The sequence below is a fragment of the Caretta caretta genome, chromosome 3, assembly GCF_965140235.1.
Source record: "Caretta caretta isolate rCarCar2 chromosome 3, rCarCar1.hap1, whole genome shotgun sequence".
NCBI classification, from domain to species: Eukaryota; Metazoa; Chordata; order Testudines; family Cheloniidae; genus Caretta; species Caretta caretta.
Genome location: NC_134208.1, coordinates 174,335,452 through 174,355,572, shown reverse-complemented (window position 1 = coordinate 174,355,572; position 20,121 = coordinate 174,335,452). Strand labels below are relative to the sequence as shown.

The 20,121-nt window shown below is 44.5% G+C and overlaps 1 protein-coding gene across 1 annotated transcript in view; it reads left to right on the top strand.

Annotated features, from left to right (window-relative positions):
- The window catches only part of LRPPRC (leucine rich pentatricopeptide repeat containing), a 168,360-nt gene that overhangs the window by 103,763 nt on the left and 44,476 nt on the right, over positions 1–20,121 (top strand). Inside the window, exons 26-27 of the mRNA XM_048843005.2 lie at positions 16,458–16,526; positions 16,804–16,894. Of these exons, the coding sequence (XP_048698962.2) occupies positions 16,458–16,526; positions 16,804–16,894 (160 nt within the window). The remainder of the gene's footprint in view (positions 1–16,457; positions 16,527–16,803; positions 16,895–20,121) is intronic.

Genomic DNA, 20,121 nt, shown 5'->3' with positions numbered 1-20,121 from the left:
GAACCATTGGGGTGGGGGGTAGAAATTGAGTGGAGAGAGGAGATGGGAAGAATTGAGACTGGATGGGAATAGACTGGGACAGGGAGCTGATGGGGTGGGAAAAAAGAACATTGAGATTGGATGAAGAGCCCAGTAAAGGAGGTTGGGATTAGGAGTCACTGGGAACAAGGAACGTGGGTGGAAGGGGCAGGCAATGGAGACCAGTGTGGAAGAGAGAGAGACCGGTTGGATGAGGAGCTGGGAGGCGAGACGGGGACTGGGAATGGCTGAGCAAGGAAATTGGGACTGGGATGAAAAGCCTGAGAAATGGAAAATGGGACTGGAACATGAAGTCAGGAGGCAGGACTGGGACCTGGACATGTTGGAGATTATGGGGCAGAAGGGATCAAGCTTGGAGGAAGTGGAGAGAAGTCTGTGCCCACTAGAGAACACCCACCATCTGAGCGGAAATCGAACCCAAGGTTCCTGAATCTCTCTGACCATTCCTCTGCTGTCAGTAAATATCTGTGACATACCCAGTGGCTACGTGTCCCGTTCCCCTTAATGCTTGTTCCTCATAAAGGATAACAACCTTCTCCTGCTATCAATTATTTCAAGTGGCAGAGGTCTTTGTGGTGGATCTAAAAGCTTCATCTCTGCTGATAAACCCTGCAAGTGTCAATATGATGCCACATGATGAAGTTTCAGGTTTTTCATTTTGCTTTAAAAAAAAAAAGAAAGCCCTAGGAAATTATACACAAACAGTCTGTGTTAAAAGAGTGTTAAAGTTGCAAAATCGAGCACTAAAGAGTCATTTTTTACAGAAGCTGGAAGGTAAGGGGGGGAATTCCTTCCTGACTCCAAATTTGTTATTCGTTTAACCCCCTTTATATCCACGATGCCACTGATGCCTAAGTAAGTGGCCATTCTTCTTTGAGTGCTGATTCCTGTGTGTATTCTAGTGTGGGTGTGTGCACGTGGCAGGAGTCAGAGAATTTTTGCAAGCACTGTTCATTGGGTCTGCTCGTGTGCCCTTGCCTTCCTCAGGCTTCCAACTGAAGGCATAAAGAGTGGAGCAGACAATTGCCTCTCCAGTTCCTTACCGCTGCATGGCTTGGGTCAGAACTTCCAGTGTCCAGAGATTTTCTTTGATTTCTTAGATCTGTAACAATTTCAGAGTTTGCCTTTAGTGCCTTTTGTATGTAGTTCTTTGTAGTTTAGTTTCATAGCTTTTTAGGAAAGTTTTTCTAGTTGGATATATTTTTCACCTCAGAGACCCCTGCTCCCCCAAAATAACCTATTACAGGTATTGCAATGTGCCCCAAACTTCAACTGTCAACAGTTGTGTGTCCTGCCCCGTTCTTTCTCACTCAGTGACAATCACCAACACAGTTTGTACAGTCTCAAGGAAGCACATGTCGCCAGTAGGTGTAATGTATGCCACATTTTCCTAGCAATACCTGTGAGGCAAGGGAACTCGGTCTTAGAAAATGCCTTGTGGAGAAGGCCGTGAGGCCACACTTGGCCTAGGCTGAGGGATCTCTCCTGTAAATCATCCTGAGTCAAGACTGAGCACACTTCCTGTTCTTCGACTGATTGTCCCTGTTGTATTCCACTGAGGATTATGAACCTGGAGCCGGAGCTTTTCAAAGTAGTAACGTCTGTCGGTCCATGCATGCGCCTCGTGGTTTTATGTGAAGCGATATAGGACAGACTGACTGCATCTTCAATTCTTTCTCACCGCTTCATGGTCAGTCGGAGCTTCTGCCTTCTCTCTCATCCTTCATGGTGCACTTTCCAGCAAAACTGTTTTTATTCTTGTATATAGTTCAGATTTTACTGATTTTTTTTGGGGGGGGGGGGTAGTAGTTTTAGTGTTCTCAGTAATTTTTGTAGGAGTAAGGACTTTGGAATGCTGCTTTGGTGGTTTCCTGCCACCCCCTCATCCCCCAGCACCCATGTTTGGGTACTGGATTATGCCAAAGACACCAGGATTCAAGGTCTGCACTTCCTGCCCTCGCTTGTTTTCGCTCAGCAAAGAACACCAACGCTGCTTGGGGGGAGCCCACATCACATCCAGGTGCAGTATCTGCCTTTCCTTCCCTGCCCAAATCTGGGAAGGCTGGGCCCTACGCCTTAAGAAGCACCTCATGGAGGTTCCCATGGGGCCGCAGTCAGATCCTGGCTGTGGAATGGGGGGTTCATGAGCCAGAGCAGTTCAGTAGTGCACCTCCTACCACAGAGTCCCATTCAGGACCTGCCAGAACCAGCACTATGAACCCCACACTGGAGCCTAGCCATGAAACATGGAAGCATGCACATAAGAATGGCAGTAAGTCTTCCTTCAGATTCAGAAAAGAGGCTGCACCATTTATGAGTTCTGGCCATGGAGGAGGGGCACATTCCAAGGCCCACAGGAGTGAGAAGAATCATGGAATTGTAGGACTGGAAGGAACTTCAAAAGGTCATCTAGTCCAGTCCCCTGCACTCATGGCAGGACTAAGTATTATCTAGACCATTCCTGACAGGTGTTTATCTAACCTGATCTGAAAAATCTCCAGTGATGGAGATTCCACAACATCCTTGAGCAGTTTATTCCAGTACTTAACCACCATAACAGGAAGTTTTTCTTAATGACCAACGTAAACCATCGTTGCTGCAATTTTAAGCCTGTTGCTTCTTGTCCTATCTTCTGATGTTAAGGAGAATAATTTTTCTCCCTCCTCCTTGTAACAACTTTTTTATCATGCCCCTCTCAGTTGTCTTTTCTCCAAACCCAGTTTTTTCAGTCTTCCCTCATAGGTCATGTTTTCTAGACCTTTTAATCATTTTTGTTGCTCTTCTCTGGACTTTCTCCAGTTTGTCCACATCTTTCCTGAAATGTAGCACCCAGAACTGGACACAATACTCCAGTTGAGGTCTAATCAGCATGGAGTAGAGCGGAAGAATTACTTCTTGTGTCTTGCTTACAACACTCCTGCTAATACATCCCAGAATGATGTTTGCCCTCTTCCGCGCCCCCCCCCCCTTTTTTTTTTGCAAGTATTACACTATTGACTCATATTTAGCTTGTGATCCACTATGACTCCCAGCTCCCTTTCTGAAGTACTCCTTCCTAGGCAGTCATTTCCCATTTTGTATGAGTGCAACTGATTGTTCCTTCCTAAGTAGAGTACTTTGCATTTGTCCTTATTGAATTGCATCCTATTTTCTTCAGGTCATTTCTCCAGTTTATCCAGATCATTCTGAATTTTGGACCTGTCCTCCACAGCACTGGCAACCCCTCCCAACTTGGTATTGTCCGCAAACTTTATAAGTGTGCTCTCTGTGCCATTATCTAAATCATTGATGAAGATATTGAACAAAGCTGGACCAAGAACTGATCCCTGCGGGACCCCATTTGATATGCCCTTCCAGCTTGACTGAACCACTGATAACTTTTTGAGAACAGTTTTCCAACCAGTTATGCAACCACCTTATAGTAGCTCCATCTAGGTTGTATTTCCCTGTTTTTTTATGAGAAGGTCATGTGAGATAATATCAGAACCTTACTAAAGTCAAGATATACCACATCTACCACTTCCCCCCATCCACAAGGTTTGTTACCCTGTCAAAGAAAGCTATTAGGTTGTTTTGACACAATTTGTTCTTGACAAATCCATGCTGACTGTTACTTACCATCTTACTATCTTCTAGGTTTTTGTAAATTGCTTAATTATTTGCTCCCTTATCTTTCCAGGTACAGAAGTTAAGCTGACTGGTCTGTAATTCCCCAGGTTGTCCTTATTTGCTGGGTCATTCACCAGATCCGCCAGTCCCAGTTCCCAAACCACACAACCCTCCTGCGTCAACTCTGTCAGTGCAGCATGAATTTAGCAAGGCAGGCCCCATTACCAGCCCTGGGTCCGTCCATGGATTAGATGTCATTAACACTGGGGAGAATCGGATGTGCTCCTGGGCCTTATGAACTATTTGCCCTGGATCAGATGACGTCTCCTTAGGTTCATTTGCCTGCTAAGAGGGCTCCCTCTCCTCTGTGGGATCCACTGCCCTCTGGCTGTGTTCCTACAGCACACCTGTTCAGTCGGTCCCGTCAGCGACACCATGTGTATAGGCCTCCAGTTCCACTGAGTCTGAGGTTTCAGCCACTATGCGTGCTGTTCCAAAGGTATGCCTAACAGAGGGTTCTGATGGCTCCGTCTTGATCTACCCAGGAGGTGCAGAACAGTCAGACCCATCTACTCAACATCTTGCATGCATCAGTACAGGCCAGAGTTGCCTTACTGATCAATGATACCCCATTCTCCAACTGGCATGCACCATATGGCATACCTTAGCCATGTGCACCCCTACCCCAAAGGGAGTGGAAAGAGGTACTGTGTCCACCCCAAGAGGTCTGAGTTTCTGTTCTCCCACCCTCTGCCTAATTCCTTTGGTGATCCAGGCTGCTATGGAGATGGCCGAGCAACAGCATCCATGCTCCAACCCCTCTAACAAGGAGGGCAAGAGGTTAGACCTGATGGATAGAAAGGTCTTTTCCTCGGCCAGCCTCCAATTCTATATCTTGAACTACATAGTAATGATGGCCAAATATGACTTTTTGAACTATGGGCAGATGGCGGGTTTTGCAGATAAGCTACCTCAGAAGGATTGTACCTGCTTCCAGGCTATTCTGGAGGAGGTCAAGTTGGTCTTCAGGACCATACTTCAGGCTGCAGTTAATTACGCGAACAATGGTGACTGGAATCATCATGAGAGGATATTCCTGGTTACATTCCTTAGACTTCCCTAGAGAGGTTCAGAGCACAACTGAAGACCTTCCTTATTTGATGAATCACACCTCTTCAACCAGAAGACGGATGATTCTTTGCAGTCACTGAAGGACTCTAGAGCCACCTTACGATCCGGCACCGAAATGAAAATTTTACCATCCACCACCTGCACAACACTATTGAACTCCCCAATTGTACCACCAATGAGCCTATGAATCTTCACAGAAGCATCTGAAGATCCACAGGTCTTGTCTGCCAGTGCAGCCCTCTACACAGAACACCTAATCTTTGCATAAGCATTATTTCTGAGTGCATCTCAATACTCTTGTTGACCACTCCCTTTGAGGGCTGTATAAAACTTTCTACCAGCATGGAGCGCAATAACAGAGAAGTGGGTTCTGGATGTTGTTTGACATGGCAGTACGATCAAGTTTACAACACTATCTCCTTGACACCCACCCAGCCGGAGCTGGTTTCAGGAATCACTCTCACAGCAGTATTCTTACCCTAGAGATAGACTCCCTGCTGCAGAGAGGAGCAGTGGAACCAGTCCCTGCAACCTTTCAGGGTACAAGGTTCTATTCCAGATATTTCCTGGTAACCAAGAAGAAAGGAAGTTGCAGACCTATCTTGGATCTCCGACACCTCAAGTGTTCCATTCACAAATCAAAGTTCTGCATCGTCATGCTTGCGGCCATCATTCTCTTGCTAGAAAAAGCCATGCAGTTTACAGCTCTCGATATGCAGGACGCTTACTTCCATGTCAACATCCGCTCAACCACAGATGGTTCCTGAGGTTCACGGTGGATCTGCGACACTTCCAATACAGGACTCACCACTGCTCCACAAGTCTTCACAAATATTTTTTCTGTGATAGCAGCTTACCTCCGACAGCAAGGAGTCCTCATCTACCCTTACCTGGCCAACTGGCTACTGGCAGTGCAATCCAGAAAGGAAGCTCAGGAATCAACAAACTCCTTCTACTCCTCTCCTCCCTAGAGGTGAGTGTGAACATTGGAAAAATCAGCTTTTCAACCTACAAGGTCCCTGGAGTTCATTGGAGCACGCATCAGTGCGACCTCCAGATGTGCTTACCTGCTGAAAGACACCCTGGAGTCTACTGGACCCTGATTGCTTTGGTGACATCCAACGCCTCAGTCTCAGCCAGAGCTGTTCTTTCCCTCCTCAGCCACAGAGCAGCATGTACTGTGTCACAGCATTTGCTTGCCTGCACATCTGCTTCCTCCAACTATGGTGCAACCAACCCATGGACACCATTCTCATTGTCCCACCAGAGATCATCGCTTCCCTCCGATGGTGGACAGACCCCTTCCAAGTATGCTTCAGAATGCCATTCCTCCCATCCTCACCGAGCATGTCAACCCTAACAGACTTGATGGCTGTGGAGCACACATGGGATATTGCATGATGCAAGGAACTTTTGCATCCTGGCTTCTCAAGTGGTCCATCAACATCCTGGAACTTTGGGCAGTACACAAGGCATGCAGCATGCTTTTGCTGTCCATCCATTCTTGTCATGTTCTCGGCATGTCGGACAACACCATTACGGTTTACTACATAAACAAGCAAGGAGGCAAAAGTTCCCAGCGCTGTGTGCAGAAGCTATGTGCCTCTGGAAATGGTTCATTGTACATTGTATCCTCTTGTCAACCGCCTGCCTACCAGGGACCCAGAACATGATTACCAATGCTCTCAGCAGGAACTTGACAACCAACTGTGAATGGGACCTGCATGACCCAGAATTGCAGATGTTTTTGGTCAATGGGGGACCTCTTTGCATCTCACACCAATGCCACATACATTCAGTACTGCTCAAGGGGAGGAGTCTGTCCATTTGCAGAGCGATGTGCTGGTTGTCGCCTGGTTGGACTGGGTCAACTGTGCCTTCCCTCTCCTACCACTTGTGTCATCCGTCCTTCAATCACCGTCTCCCATCTGAGTTTTTGGTCATCCTGATCGCTCCATTCTGGCCTCGCCAGTTCTGATTTCCTCTGCTTCTCTGCATGTCAAAACATCTTCCACTCCTGCTCCCAATGTTCCTGGAACTGCTCTCTCAATGTTATGGCAGGCACCCCGATCCATAGATGCTTCAGCTCAGATTGGTTTTCGGATGGACGCCCCTGCTAGCATGAGTGTGTTCGTTGGCAGTATGAGATGTCCTCTCCAATATCAGGAAGGACTCCACAAGACGATCCTACTGAGCTAAGTGGGCACATTTAATGTCCTGGGCCCAACAGAAATGTTTGCCCCCAAGGCTGTTGGCATCCCAATGTTCTTGGACTATTTCCTCTATCTAATGGCTTCAGGACTAGCTCTCAACTCAGGGTGCACTCAGCAGCTATTAGCGCTTCCCAGCCTCCAGTGGAGGGTCATTCAGTTTTTACCCACCCTTTGACTGCCTGGTTCTGGAAAGGCCTTGTACATAAATACCTGCCCATCCAACCTATCGCTCCTCAGTGGGACCTCAACCTAGACCCTATGTCATTAATTAACTCTCCCTTTAACCCCTAGTTTCTTGTTCCCTCTTTCTTCTTTCCATGAAGGTCGTCATCCTGGTGGCTATCGCCTCTGCAAGGAGGGTTGGCAAACTGGGAGCCATGATGGCAAACCGCCCTTTCACCACATTTCATAAGGATAAAGTTTCACTGTGCTTGCATCCCAAATTTCTACGAAAAGTGGTTTCCTGCTTCCTCTTCAACCATCTCATATGTTTGCCAACCTTCTTTTGCAAACCATATACCTCAAATGAGGAATGTCGACTTCACTCCCTCGATGTCCATAGGGCCCTGTCCTTTTACCTACAGTGGGCAAAGCCCTTCCGGAAGTCTCCTACACTATTCGTGGCCATAGTGGAGAGACTTAAAGGGCAGGCCATTTCCACTCAGAGAATCTCAAAGTGGGTTTCAGATGCATTACACTCTATCAACTATCAGGGCAGCCCCCGTTCAGTGGGAGCACCGGCATCAGTTACTGCCACGATCATGACCTGTCCCTTGCGGACATATGTAAGGCAGCCATGTGGAGTTCGATACATACCTTTTTTTCTTGTTATGCTCCAGTGCATGATAATGCAACAGACGCCTCATTCGGTGCAGCGGTTCTCTGTTCCATGGTTCTGTCATCTTCCTTGTATCTTTCTCTTAGCTACATACTGCTTGTTAATCATCCTCAATGGAAAATAATAGGGACCATCATTCAAAGAAGAAGGGAGGTTACTTACCTGTAACTGGAGGTTCTTTGAGATGTGTGGTCCCTATCTATCTTCCAGTCCCACCCTCCTTCCCCCATGCTGTGGATCTGGTAGATCTGTGGTGAAGAAGGAAGTGAAGGTGCAGTCAGTCTCCCCATCCTTTATTGCCATGAGTGAAACCATGAGGCAATGCAAGGGAGCATGCCGAGACCGATGGACACTATTACTTTGAAAAGCTCTGGGTCCGAGCACATGCACATAAACCTGTGTGGATAGAATATTTCCCTCATTTGAGACTATCTGCTGACTCAGGAGATACATGTTTCTGCAGTGCTCAGATGGAAAAATGCTTCCTCTTGGCCGAATAGTGTTTCCTACTTGATTCGTTCTTTTTCTCAAAACAGCTTGGCTTTCCCTCTGTTTTATGAATCCACCTGGCAGTAGTCAGTGTGTGCCATCCACTATCAGAGGGTTATTCAGTTTTCACTCACCCTTTTGACTAACATTCTTAAAGGGCCTAATCAGAATTTTCCTGCCTGTAAGGAAACTGCGCCTCATTGGGACTTGTATGTTCGGCACTGCCTAAGCCTCCCTTACAATCACCAGACACATGTTCTGTGCCTCAGGTGTCAATGAAAGTTGCATTCTTTGTGGCCAACACCTCGGCCACAAGGATGGGTGAACTGGGAGTCCTAATAGTGGATTTGCCATACACTATATTACATACGGACAAAGTCCTTATGACGACACCCGAAATTTACCACTGAAATAGTTTGTGAGTTTCACATAAACCAATCAATCCACTTATCTGTGTTTCTTCTGAAACAGTGTGCATCTGAAGAGGAGGCGAGACTTCACTTCTACTATGAGCTCTCACCTTCTACCTGCAAAGGACAAAACAAATTAGAAAATCTAGCTTGTTTCTCACTATAGCAGAATGAGTCAGAGGACAGGCTGTATCCTCCCAGAGGATCCCTGATTGGATCTCAGGCTGTATCCTGCTCTGTTACGAGTTGTTGCATCTTCCTCCCCATCATGGGTTAAGGGTTCTTTCTACACAAGCAACTTCAGTGGCATCACTTCAGGAAGTACCTTTAGCTGATGTTTGTAGAGCAGCTACATAAAGTTCCACCCACGTATTTGCAAGACATTATGCTCTAGCAGAGAATGGTGCTGAATCATCCTTTGGGATATCAGTTCTCCAACAGCTCTGCTGCCTGCATCCGTGCACCCTCCTACTGCAGTACTGCTTTTCTGCCAATCATAGTGGAAGTCATACAAGGACCCGTAGTCCAAGAAGAAGAGCCTTGTGGTAACTAAGGTTCTTCAAGTTGTGTGGTCCCTATATGTATTCCACTACCTGTCCACCTGCTCTCCTTCCCCTCTGCTTTGGAGCTTTACTGGCTTCACAGTAGAGAAGGAACTGGATAGGCTGTTGCTTCAACTCTCAAGATGGCAGAAGCGGGGGGTACTTGAACTGGGGAGCCTTCCACATCCCAGGTGAGTTTCCTAACCATTGAGCTAAAAGTTGTCATTATATCGTAGAAGTATAGGACTGGAAGGGATCTCAGTAGGTCATCTAGTCCAGTCCCCTGCACTCAAGGCAGAACTAAGTAATAACTAGACCATTTCTAACCGTTGTTTGTAGAACCTGTTCTTAAAAACCTCCAAGATTCCCTAGCCAATTTGTTCCAGTGCTTAACTATCCTGACAATTAGAAAATTTTCCTAGCTTCCAATCTAAACTTCCCTTGCTGCAATTTAAGCCCATTTAAATTATGAGGTAGTCTCTCCCTCCCCCCGCTTCTTACAAAAATGGCATAGTCGCCTAATGCCAAGAGAGTGTTTGCAGCTAATAATCCCAAGCAGTGGGAGGCACCTCTCTGCAGCCAAGGCTTAGGTACCTATTTCCCTAAGAGGGTCTGACTTAGCACAAATCCCTCCCCGTGGCATCTCCCATTGGCTAGTTTGGGTAAGAAGCTGCATGGTATACGCTGGCTTATGTGAATCCCATTCTGAGCTGCTTATATTTCATGATTCACTGTACCTAGGTGCCTAACTCAGGCTTTGTGAATTCCAGGGATTTTCTAGAGACCTAAAAGTTGGACAACACTAAGCATCACCTAAGTTCCTTTTTGAATCTAGCCCATGCTATCTAAATGGCTTTCAGTTCCCATAAATGTCTTTGAGACCGTTCTTCCATCTTACTATGGAAATTAGTAGCTTAACAAGAGAGCTTGAGGAGACCCTCTTGACTTGAGTACTTTTAACCTAAACAAAGTTCAAAAGTGTCTCTCTACTTGGACTTTTTTTTTTAAAATTGGCAGATTTCTAATAGCACATCCTCTTCTATAGCACACCCAGAACTCTAAAAATTCTTCTTATTTCAGACTTTTTACAGGGTTTTTCCTGCTCCCCTCACAAAATTTATAAATGTCTTTCAGATAATCTCAAGAGGAACAATACCAAATATTCTCATCCCTCCTCATGTTCTGTGTATGTGCTACCTTCTGCCGATTTGGTTTCACATTTGCTCCTGCTGTTTGATAAACACACTCTCTTAATAAGGCCCGGTGAAGAGCAGGCATGTAAAGTCCCTCCAGAGTAATGTTTGAGAGTTTGATGGTATCATGTTAATAAATCAGACAAGAAGTGTGACTGAGCACTGAGAAAAAAATGAATCTAACTATCCACTAAATGCTGGAAATGCACAAAGTAAATTGAGACACAAGAGAGAAATGTTTTCTCTAATATATATTGTAGTAATCTTAGTTTTACTCCTGGGGACTTCTGCACCACTGCGCATGCACAGAATTTATGTCCCCTGCAGATTTGTTTGTTTCCCTGCAGAAAAATGACTTTCTGATGGGGAAGCAAAGGGAAGCCACAAGAGCAGTCATATGACCCTCCCCAGAAGTATGTTTCGGGGGCCCAAGAAAGCCAGCAGAGAGGTAAATCACTGTGGGCCAGTAGGCAGGACTGGGGAACACCCGGGGAACACCTGGTGGCTCCTACCCTGTGCCAGTCTCAGTTGCTAGTCCTGGGTGGGCTGGGGAGGACAGGATTTCCTCTTCCCCTGCATGGCATCCGGGGCTGGGTGAGACCCATCCCCAGATTTCTTCCCCAGCTGTAGGAAGCGCTGCAAACTCCTCCTGGCGCTTCCTACGTCCATTGCTCCTCAGGTGCGGGAGGAGGGATCACTGTACAGGGAGCTGCTCCCCCATCCACCCAACCCCCATGCATCCAGGCCCCCTCATATCCAGATCCTCCTACCGCATCTCACCCCTCTCCTTCACCCAGAACCCCCACTGATGAGTCATACTCCCCATGCACCTGCACCAACCCAGTGAGCTACCTGCACCTGGATCTCCACCCTACTGAGCCCCAACCAGCTACACCTGGATCCCCACCCCACTGAGCCACACTCCCCCAGCATCTGGACCCCTCAATGAGCTCTGTTCCCCCCCACACACACACATACACCCCGCATGGAGTCCCATTACATGAGAACGGCCATACTGGGTCAGACCAAAAGTCCATCAAACCCAGTATCCTGTCCTCTGACAGTGGCCAATGGCAGGTGCCCCAAAGGGAATGAACAGACAGGTTATCATCAAGTAATCCATGTCCTGTCACCCAATCCCAGCTTCTGGCAAACAGAGGCTAGGGACACCATTCCTGCCCATCCTGACTAATAGCCATTGATGGACCTATCTTCCATGAACCTGTCTAGCTCCCTTTTGAACCCCGTTAAAGCATTGGCCTTCACAACATCCTCTGGCAAGGAGTTCCAGAGGTTGACAGTGCGTTGTGTGAAAAAATACTTCCTTGTGTTTGTTTTAAACCTGCTACCTATTAATTTCTTTGATGGCCCCTTGTTCTTGTATTATGAGAAGGCGTAAATAACACTTCCTTATTTACTTTTTCTATACCATTCATGATTTTATAGACCTCTATCATATCCCTCCTTAGTTGCCTCTTTTCCAAGCTGAAAAGTCCCAATCTTATTAATCTCTTCTCATATGGAAGCAATTCTATACCCCAATCATTTTTGTTGCTCTTTTCTGAATCTTTTCCATTTTCAGTATATCTTTTTTGAGATGGGGTGACCATATCTTCACGCAGTATTCAAGGTGTGGTCATACCATGGATTTATATAGAGCCAATACAATATTTTCTGTCTTCTTATCCATCCCTTTCTTGATGATTCCCAACATTCTGTTCGCTTTTTTGACTGCTGCTGCACATTGAGTGGATGATCTCAGAGAACCATCCACAATGACTCCAAGATCTATTTCTTGAGTGGTAACAGCCAATTTAGACCCCATCATTGTATATGTATAGTTAGGATTATGTTTTCTAATGTGCATTACTTTGCATTTATCAGTATTAAATTTCATCTGCCATTTTGTTGCCGAGTCACCCAGTTTTGTGAGATCCTTTTGTAGCTCTTCACAGTCTGCCTGGGGCTTAACTATCTTGAGTAGTTTTGTATCATCTGCAAATTTTGCCACCTTACTGTTTACCCCTTTTTCCATATTGTTTATGAATATGTTAATTAGGACTGGGCCCAGTATAGATCCCTGGGGGACACCACTATTTTACCTCTCTCCATTCCGAAAACTGACTATTTATTCGTACTCTTTGTTTCCTATCTTTTATCCCGTTACCAATCCATGAGAGAACCTTCCCTCTTATCCCATGCCTGCTTATATTGTTTAAGAGCCTTTCGTGAGGGACCTTGACAAGGCTTTCTGAAAATCTAAATACCCTATATCCACTGGATCTCCTTTGTCTGCATGCTTGTTGACCCCCCTCAAAGAATTCTAGTACCATTGCATTCAGAATCCCCCAACAAGCCCCTGTGCATCCAGCTCGCACCTGGATCCCCCACTGAGACGCCCTCACCCAGATTGCCCCACACAGAACCCTCTCAACTGCACCTGGATCCCCCCATACTAAACCCCTCCACACTTGGATCCTGCCTTGCTGAGCCTGCCTGTCCACACCTGGTGCACCTGGCATGGAGTGGCAGGGCCCTGGGGTGTTTCTGGGGTAAGCATGGTCCTTGTGCTGTGTCAGAGTTGGATGCAGCCTCATTGCTGAGTCCGTGTCCCAGTGGGGAGCTGCACACTGATCTCCCACCCTGTGCAGCCAGTGGCCTGTGCTCCCCAATGCCATGTTGGAGCCTCCACATTTATGTGACAAATAAAATTTGCAGAATTATAAAATATTGTGTGCAGAATATATATAGATATATATTTTTGACGCAGAATGCCCTCGGAGTATTAGTTGTTGCAGTGTGAAAACGGTAGAGCCACAATTTTCAGATTTAGATGTGATTTTTTTCTTCACTTAATGATGTCCTTTTAAGTTTAAAACAATTACTTTGATTCTGTTCTGAACTATTTCTGGTTCAAAATGACCAATTTTAACACTGTAGAATCTTAAGCAGATTTAAACTTGGAGAGTGGTCAGTTTGGATGAGCTATTACCAGCAGGAGAGTGAGTTTGTGTGTGTATGGGGGTGGGGGGGTGAGAGAACCTGGATTTGTGCAGGAAATGGCCCAACTTGATTATCATGCACATTGTGTAGAGAGTTGTCACTTTGGATGGGCTATCACCAGCAGGAGAGTGAATTTGTGTGTGGGGGGGGTGGAGGGTGAGAAAACCTGGATTTGTGCTGGAAATGGCCCAACTTGATGATCACTTTAGATAAGCTATTACCAGCAGGACAGTGGGGTGGGAGGAGGTATTGTTTCATATTCTCTGTGTGTATATAATGCCTGCTGCAGTTTCCACGGTATGCATCCGATGAAGTGAGCTGTAGCTCACGAAAGCTCATGCTCAAATAAATTGATTAGTCTCTAAGGTGCCACAAGTACTCCTTTTCTTTTTGTGAATACAGACTAACACGGCTGTTACTCTGAAACCTGTCATTAAGCAGCTAGATTTTGAGCAAAGTCAGGAAATGTAAAGGTTAATTAAGTGATGATTTATCTCAGTATTCCACAAACTGAATGTTTTATGCTATATAGTTTACAATAGTAAAAGGAATGTATTAAAGTAATTAACTAAAAAATGCATAAAAATAATAAGTCAGTATGTGTAATGTCTGCATTAACACAGCTGTTGGAACAGTTTAATTTTGTATTTCCTTACTTACAGTTTTAACTGTGCAGCTTAGTGTTGCATTAATAAGTTTTTTCGCCTTTAATTGCTTTGTCTTTAAAAAGGGGGAGAGAGGAAAAGAGAGAGATTCAAAAGTTCTTCAGTTTTTGGAGTTGGTAAGCTGTTTGCTGTATAGCTTATACAGCTTGCAGAGCTTATGAAATTTACCAGTGGAACTTTGTCCTTGAACCATGTATTTCAAATTTAGTATGTACATGTAGATTTGAGCAAATCTTCTTCAGCAGAATGTTCTTGGTATGCAGTTTTTGAACATTTTCTTACTTTAAACCAACTTTTTTCCAACCAAGCAGGGGAAATAAAACCTCATTGAAAATTGTTCCTACCAAGTTTCAAAATTTAGACATGGTTGCTGTACTCCAGTTCTTGCTTGAAAACAAAACAAAAAAAAGTAGTTAGAATTTTTTTATATATTCCCATAACTCAAAACAACTGAAAAAATTTGACTCAGACTTAAAAAAAAAAAAAACCTCCAGGACTCAAGCCTGGTCTACATTGTGGTGGGGGGGGGTCTATCTGAGTTACGCAACTTCAGCTAAGTGAATATCGTAGCTGAAGTTGATGTACTTAGATCTTACTGCGGTGTCTTCACTGTGGTAAGTCGATGGCTGACACTCTCCCGTCAATTCCGCCTGCGCCTCTTGCCCTGGTGGAGTACCAGAGTCGATGGGAGAGCACTCGGCGGTCAATTTATCACATCTAGACTGCCCATTGATCCAGTGGGTAAAGTAGACAAGCCCTAAGTATAGAAAATCTCACCTGAAAAGGGAGAAGTTCTATCAAGTTATAAGGAAGTGAAAGCAGGGTTATAATGTAAATTGTTTTACAACCTTAACTATACCCTTAACCACCAGTATTCTGTGATTCAATACCCACAGATTTCAGTCCTTATTACAGAATAGTACTGCAGAATCTCAGCTTTATTTTAAACAGTATATCTAGACCTTAAGATTTTGAAGAGGATCTTGAAAACATGAAACAAGTTTAAACTGATGCAGTGGATCTTCCTCCTGAGTCTGTAGAGAGCCTGAAAAAATAGCTGTAAGATGAATTTGTAGTGGAATTTGTGCTATGGCGTATATGTGCCCTGAATAGAGTGGGTGCTACCATCAAATGCTGTAATGCACACTGGATTAAGCTTGTCTTCTGGTGAGGGTGTTGCAGCTGGGACAGAAGCTGGCACTACAAACTAATGGAATGTAGTAGGAAAATTTCTGGTACTAGATGTTGATGGAGTAGGGATGTAAATAGATGCTGCAGTTGAAAAAAAGAGTCTGAGGCCTGGTGTTCCAGTTAGTGAGTAATTGCTCCTATTCTGGACGAATGTTTCATGAAGACGACAATTTGTGAACATTTGGCATTCCTCTGAAGGGGTGAGAGAGATGACTGGTGTGTATTTGTAGTCCAGAATATATGAGTACACCGCAACCTCGCTAGAACGCGGGATTTGGGATCCATGCACGGAAACGCTTTAATATGGGGACTGCATTAAAATGAATTCCAATTAAAGTAATTAAATTTGGGATTCATGGCCACGGCCATGTTATATGCGAATTCGCGCTATATAGACTTGTGGTCTAGCGAGGGTCATGTGTATTTTGTAATGGGAAGGAATGAGATCAGCAGAGTGGCTTGTTGTTTGTTATGATCTATGAGAATATATAGCGCTCTGGTCGTCTGTAGCAGTGTGTCTCTGTAGATTCACGTTGGGTGTGTGTTGAAAATGAAGGCAGGAAAAGTAAAATTGCGTTGCATGCTCAAAGAGTTTTCAGTTGCTTTTACTTACATTATGAACCTTATTTCTTCAAATATCAAAAGCTCTTGAGATTGAAAATCAAGACAGGCTTGTGGTCTTTGAAACAAACCATTCTTGAACTATGTGATGACTTTTTTTTAAAAATGAATTCTTGTTTCAAAATGTGTGTCACTTTTTCACTTTTACCTACCCAAATGGATCAACTAATGTCTGAGACTTCAAAAAAAAAAAAAAAAATCACATTCAATCAGAGAAACAGCATAGCAATTTTCAAACCAAAAGTACTGTTGAATGAAAAATATATTTAGAATGAAACATGGTTATTGTTTCTATAGAGTCACCAACACAACCTTTGAATTTTTTAGGATAAATGTTATTTAATTATGAATGAAGTTGGTTAGTTTAGAATTGAGAACTAAGTCATCTTCCATTAATAAAAATCAACCATAAAATACTTCATTATGACAACATATAATTACTTTTACATTTTAAGAAAGTACTTTGGCTAAGTAAACTGACATTTTTGTTTGTGCGGAAATACTGTTTTGCAGACACCAGGCTTGAGAGCTCGTCCTGGGAGGCTGCAGTGGTTTGCCGAGAAGTGTATTGCAACTAACCAGGTACATCTATTGCATAATGGTAATACACACATACGTTTTGAAGTATTGCATGCATATCACAATTTACATAAACAGTAATGATGTAAATTGATACTTTATATTTAGTGAAAAATTATATGCAGTCTTATATTTACATTCCCAAATTTTTGGACTGAACATGTGTGTGTAGACATATTTCTGAGCTGCATATATGATTATACATATAAAAATTAGATTAAACCATAGTCTGATATACAGATATTTTATGTTACATCACTTTTTTTTTTTCCTCCCAAAGATGGAAACTTTAGAAAATATGGTGGAAATGACTCAAAAACTATTTGAGTGTGATAGAGATCAGATGTACTACTACCTCCTAAATTTATGCAGTAAGTTAACTGAAAATCTTTTCTTTTGCTCTATTAGGAACTGTTATTCCAGTGATAGCTTTGTGGGAATTTTAATTTTTTTTATCGTATTTGAAAAAGCCTTAAACTGTAATGGGAACAAAATGTAAGTTTTTGAACTTGTTTTGGATTTTTCAGTTAACCAATTAAAACTATATATCTGAAAAGGGCCATTCTCAGTGTAGCGCAGCTCTTGCTAAGAGTTTTCTGACTTAAGTTTGCTTTGCTAACTACCAATTCTGTTTAGGCTACTCAGACAGTAAACTGCATTTTTGCCATGAACTCCTTCTCTGCAACCCAGAAACTTTTCCTTTGGCTCTTAACATGATCTTTTATGAGATCATGGAGACATTTTTTCCTGGCTTGTGAGGTGGCCTGAAAAGTGCCCTTTGTCCTTACTTTCACTGAACCATTTGCTTTGTCAGCTCTCCTAGTTTCTTTTTATATCCAAAGCAAATACCAATGTTGCCAAGTTTCAAAACTCTGATTCTACTTCATTTGTCTGAAGTTACATCCATAGTTGTAGCCAAAGATAGAACCCATAAAAGTTAAACCTTGTTGGCTTTTAAATTTTTCGGTTTATTCCATTTTTATAACCCAAGTAAAATACTTGAGAAATGGCTTCGGTTTTATTTATCATGGATTCCATGTACTTGTAACATGCTCTAAAGTTTTACCAATAACTTGTTTGTTGCTGTGGCCATGATTTGTGCTTTCAGATGAGAGTTTCGTTTTGTGGAGGCTTTTTTGGGTGGGAGGGGAGAGAAAATGGTTTAAAATATAGAATTAGTTATATGATCACTCTACCCATTTAATTTTGGGGCCACTTTCTGTAGCAGAGATTAGATTCCCGTTTTCTTTATATTTCACAACATTAATAAAAATTGGCCACAAATATGTGGACTGCCTGCAAGCAGTTATAACTGGGTGAGATCCATTCCACTCACATAAAGCTGGTTCAGGCTCTGTATGGGTGTGTTGGGGAGGGATAAAATACAACTCACTACTGCAACCCAGGGCTAGGGCTGCAGGATTGCTGCAGAAACCCGCCTGCCAGTGGTTTCTAGCCATGATTCATAATAGCCATTGCACTCCCGTTGTAACTGTTGCTGAGTTTACTGTGTCCACTGGATCTGGAGGCGCTGTGTTACGCCACCTTCATGCCCAACTATCTGGGATCAGCCTACAGACCATTTCCATGACACACAGGGGTGTAGAGCCACTCCACCAGCAGCTATGTAGAGCTTTGTGGTGTGGAGGGCCTCGTACTGACTCTCCGTTCCATGAGTAAATTTCATCCAGTGTAATTGGCCTACATACCAGTCGGTCAATTTACTACCTTTCAGTTTTAAGATAATTTGAAGAGGGAAAACCCGTGCTAATTTCTGTTACAATTCTTTGTAGTTGATATTGATGTGAAGTTTCTGTAGCTAGATTTGTTTGGTTGAAAGATTATAAAAATTTCCATTATCCCCGAATCAGCCTGTTCATAATTGGTATTTATCTCTTGTGGTATCTGAGCAGGATTTTTTAAATAGAAGGTCCCTTTCCCCATAATTACATAGCCCAAAACCCTATCCCATAAATCTGGAAATCTTTAGTCTGATTTTTCAGTGTAATTTGTCGTGGCTTTTTTCTGTCTACAAAGGGGTTGAAAAGATACTCTAATAAAAATGTGATCATTGCCAAATAATTTTTTTTAATCTTCTATTGAAATTTTTAAGTATCCCAGAAATACTCCCAAAACCATTTGTAATCCACTAGAGATTATATTGACTAGCATTGTATTGGAAACCTTTATTGGGAGGTGTGAAGCTTTTTGCTGAATCCAGTGTTTCTGCTGGCAGTATCAGATTTCTGAAACAGACAGTTTTTTCGTTTTCTCCACTGCTTCTCCTCTCCCCATTTTTCAGGACATTTAACTAAAAAAAAACTTTTTATAAGATCGGGGACAGAAGAAATGTGATTAATGTGACAGAATTAAACTGAGTATCATTATCATCAGAGAAATTCCATTATATAGGAATGTAATTACTACATTGTCTGAAAAATGTTATGGAAAGTTCTGAGTCAACCTTCAGGAAAGAAAGCATTTTTCCTCATCATCAGTGACTCAGAATGCCCTCCTAACGTCTTTCATAAGCTTCCTGAGTGCATGTCCCCAGGTATCTGTACAACTGTTCTACACACACTGGCTGTGATTTGCATTAATAAAGACAGTACTTCTCTGTCCACATAAAAGAGCATGATCATATTTTTATTTAGTTTGTTTCTGTAATGGTGGGTGACCAGAGCAGAGGTGGGCAAACTTTTTGGCCCGAGGGCCACATCTGGGTGGGGAAATGGTAAGCAGGACCGGGGCAGGGGGTTGGGGTGCGGGGTATAGGAGGGGATGCGGTGTGCAGGAAGGGGCTCAGGGTAAGGGATTGGGGCAGAGGAGGGGTGCAGAGTGTATGAGGGGGCTCAGGGTGAAGGAGGGGGCTCAGGGCAGGGGGTTGTGTGCAGGAGGGGCATGGGGTGCGACGGGCTCAGGGCAGGGGGCTAGGGTTCAGGAGGGGTGCGGCAGGGGGCTCAGGGTAGGGGTTTGGGGTGCAGGAGGGGTGTGGGGTGCGGCAGGGGGCTCAGGGCAGGGAGTTGGGGTGCAGGATGGGTGCGGGGTGCAGGAGCGGTTCAGGCTCTGGCCCGGCGCAGCTTACCTAAAGCGGCTCCGGGGTGGCAGTGGCACACACCGGGGCCAGGGCAGGCTCCCTGCCTGCCCTGGCCCCACGCCGCACCGCTCACCATGTCCTTGCGCTGTCCCTGGGAGACGGGGGGCACAGGGCTCCGCGCACTGCCCTTGCCACACCTCCAGGTACCTCCGCAAAGCTCCCATTGGCTGCGGTTCCCTGTTCCTGGCCAGTGGGAGCTGCAGGGGGTGGTGCCTGGAGGCAAGGGCAACGCACAGAGCCCTCTGCCCCCATCCCTCCGGGCCCCAGGGACATGGTACCAGCTGCTTCTGAGAGTGGCGCGGGGTCTGCGGCACCACAGGGGGCAATCCCACGCGCTGGATCCAAAGCCCTGAGGGGCTGGATCCAGCCCACGGGCCATAGTTTACCTACCACTGGACTAGAGGATACATGTGTAGTTTCAATACTTGGATGGTCAGCGAGTCATTTTGATGATAGAAAAAAAGATTTGCAAACTTGTAAAGTTTGGGAAGTCACATTATA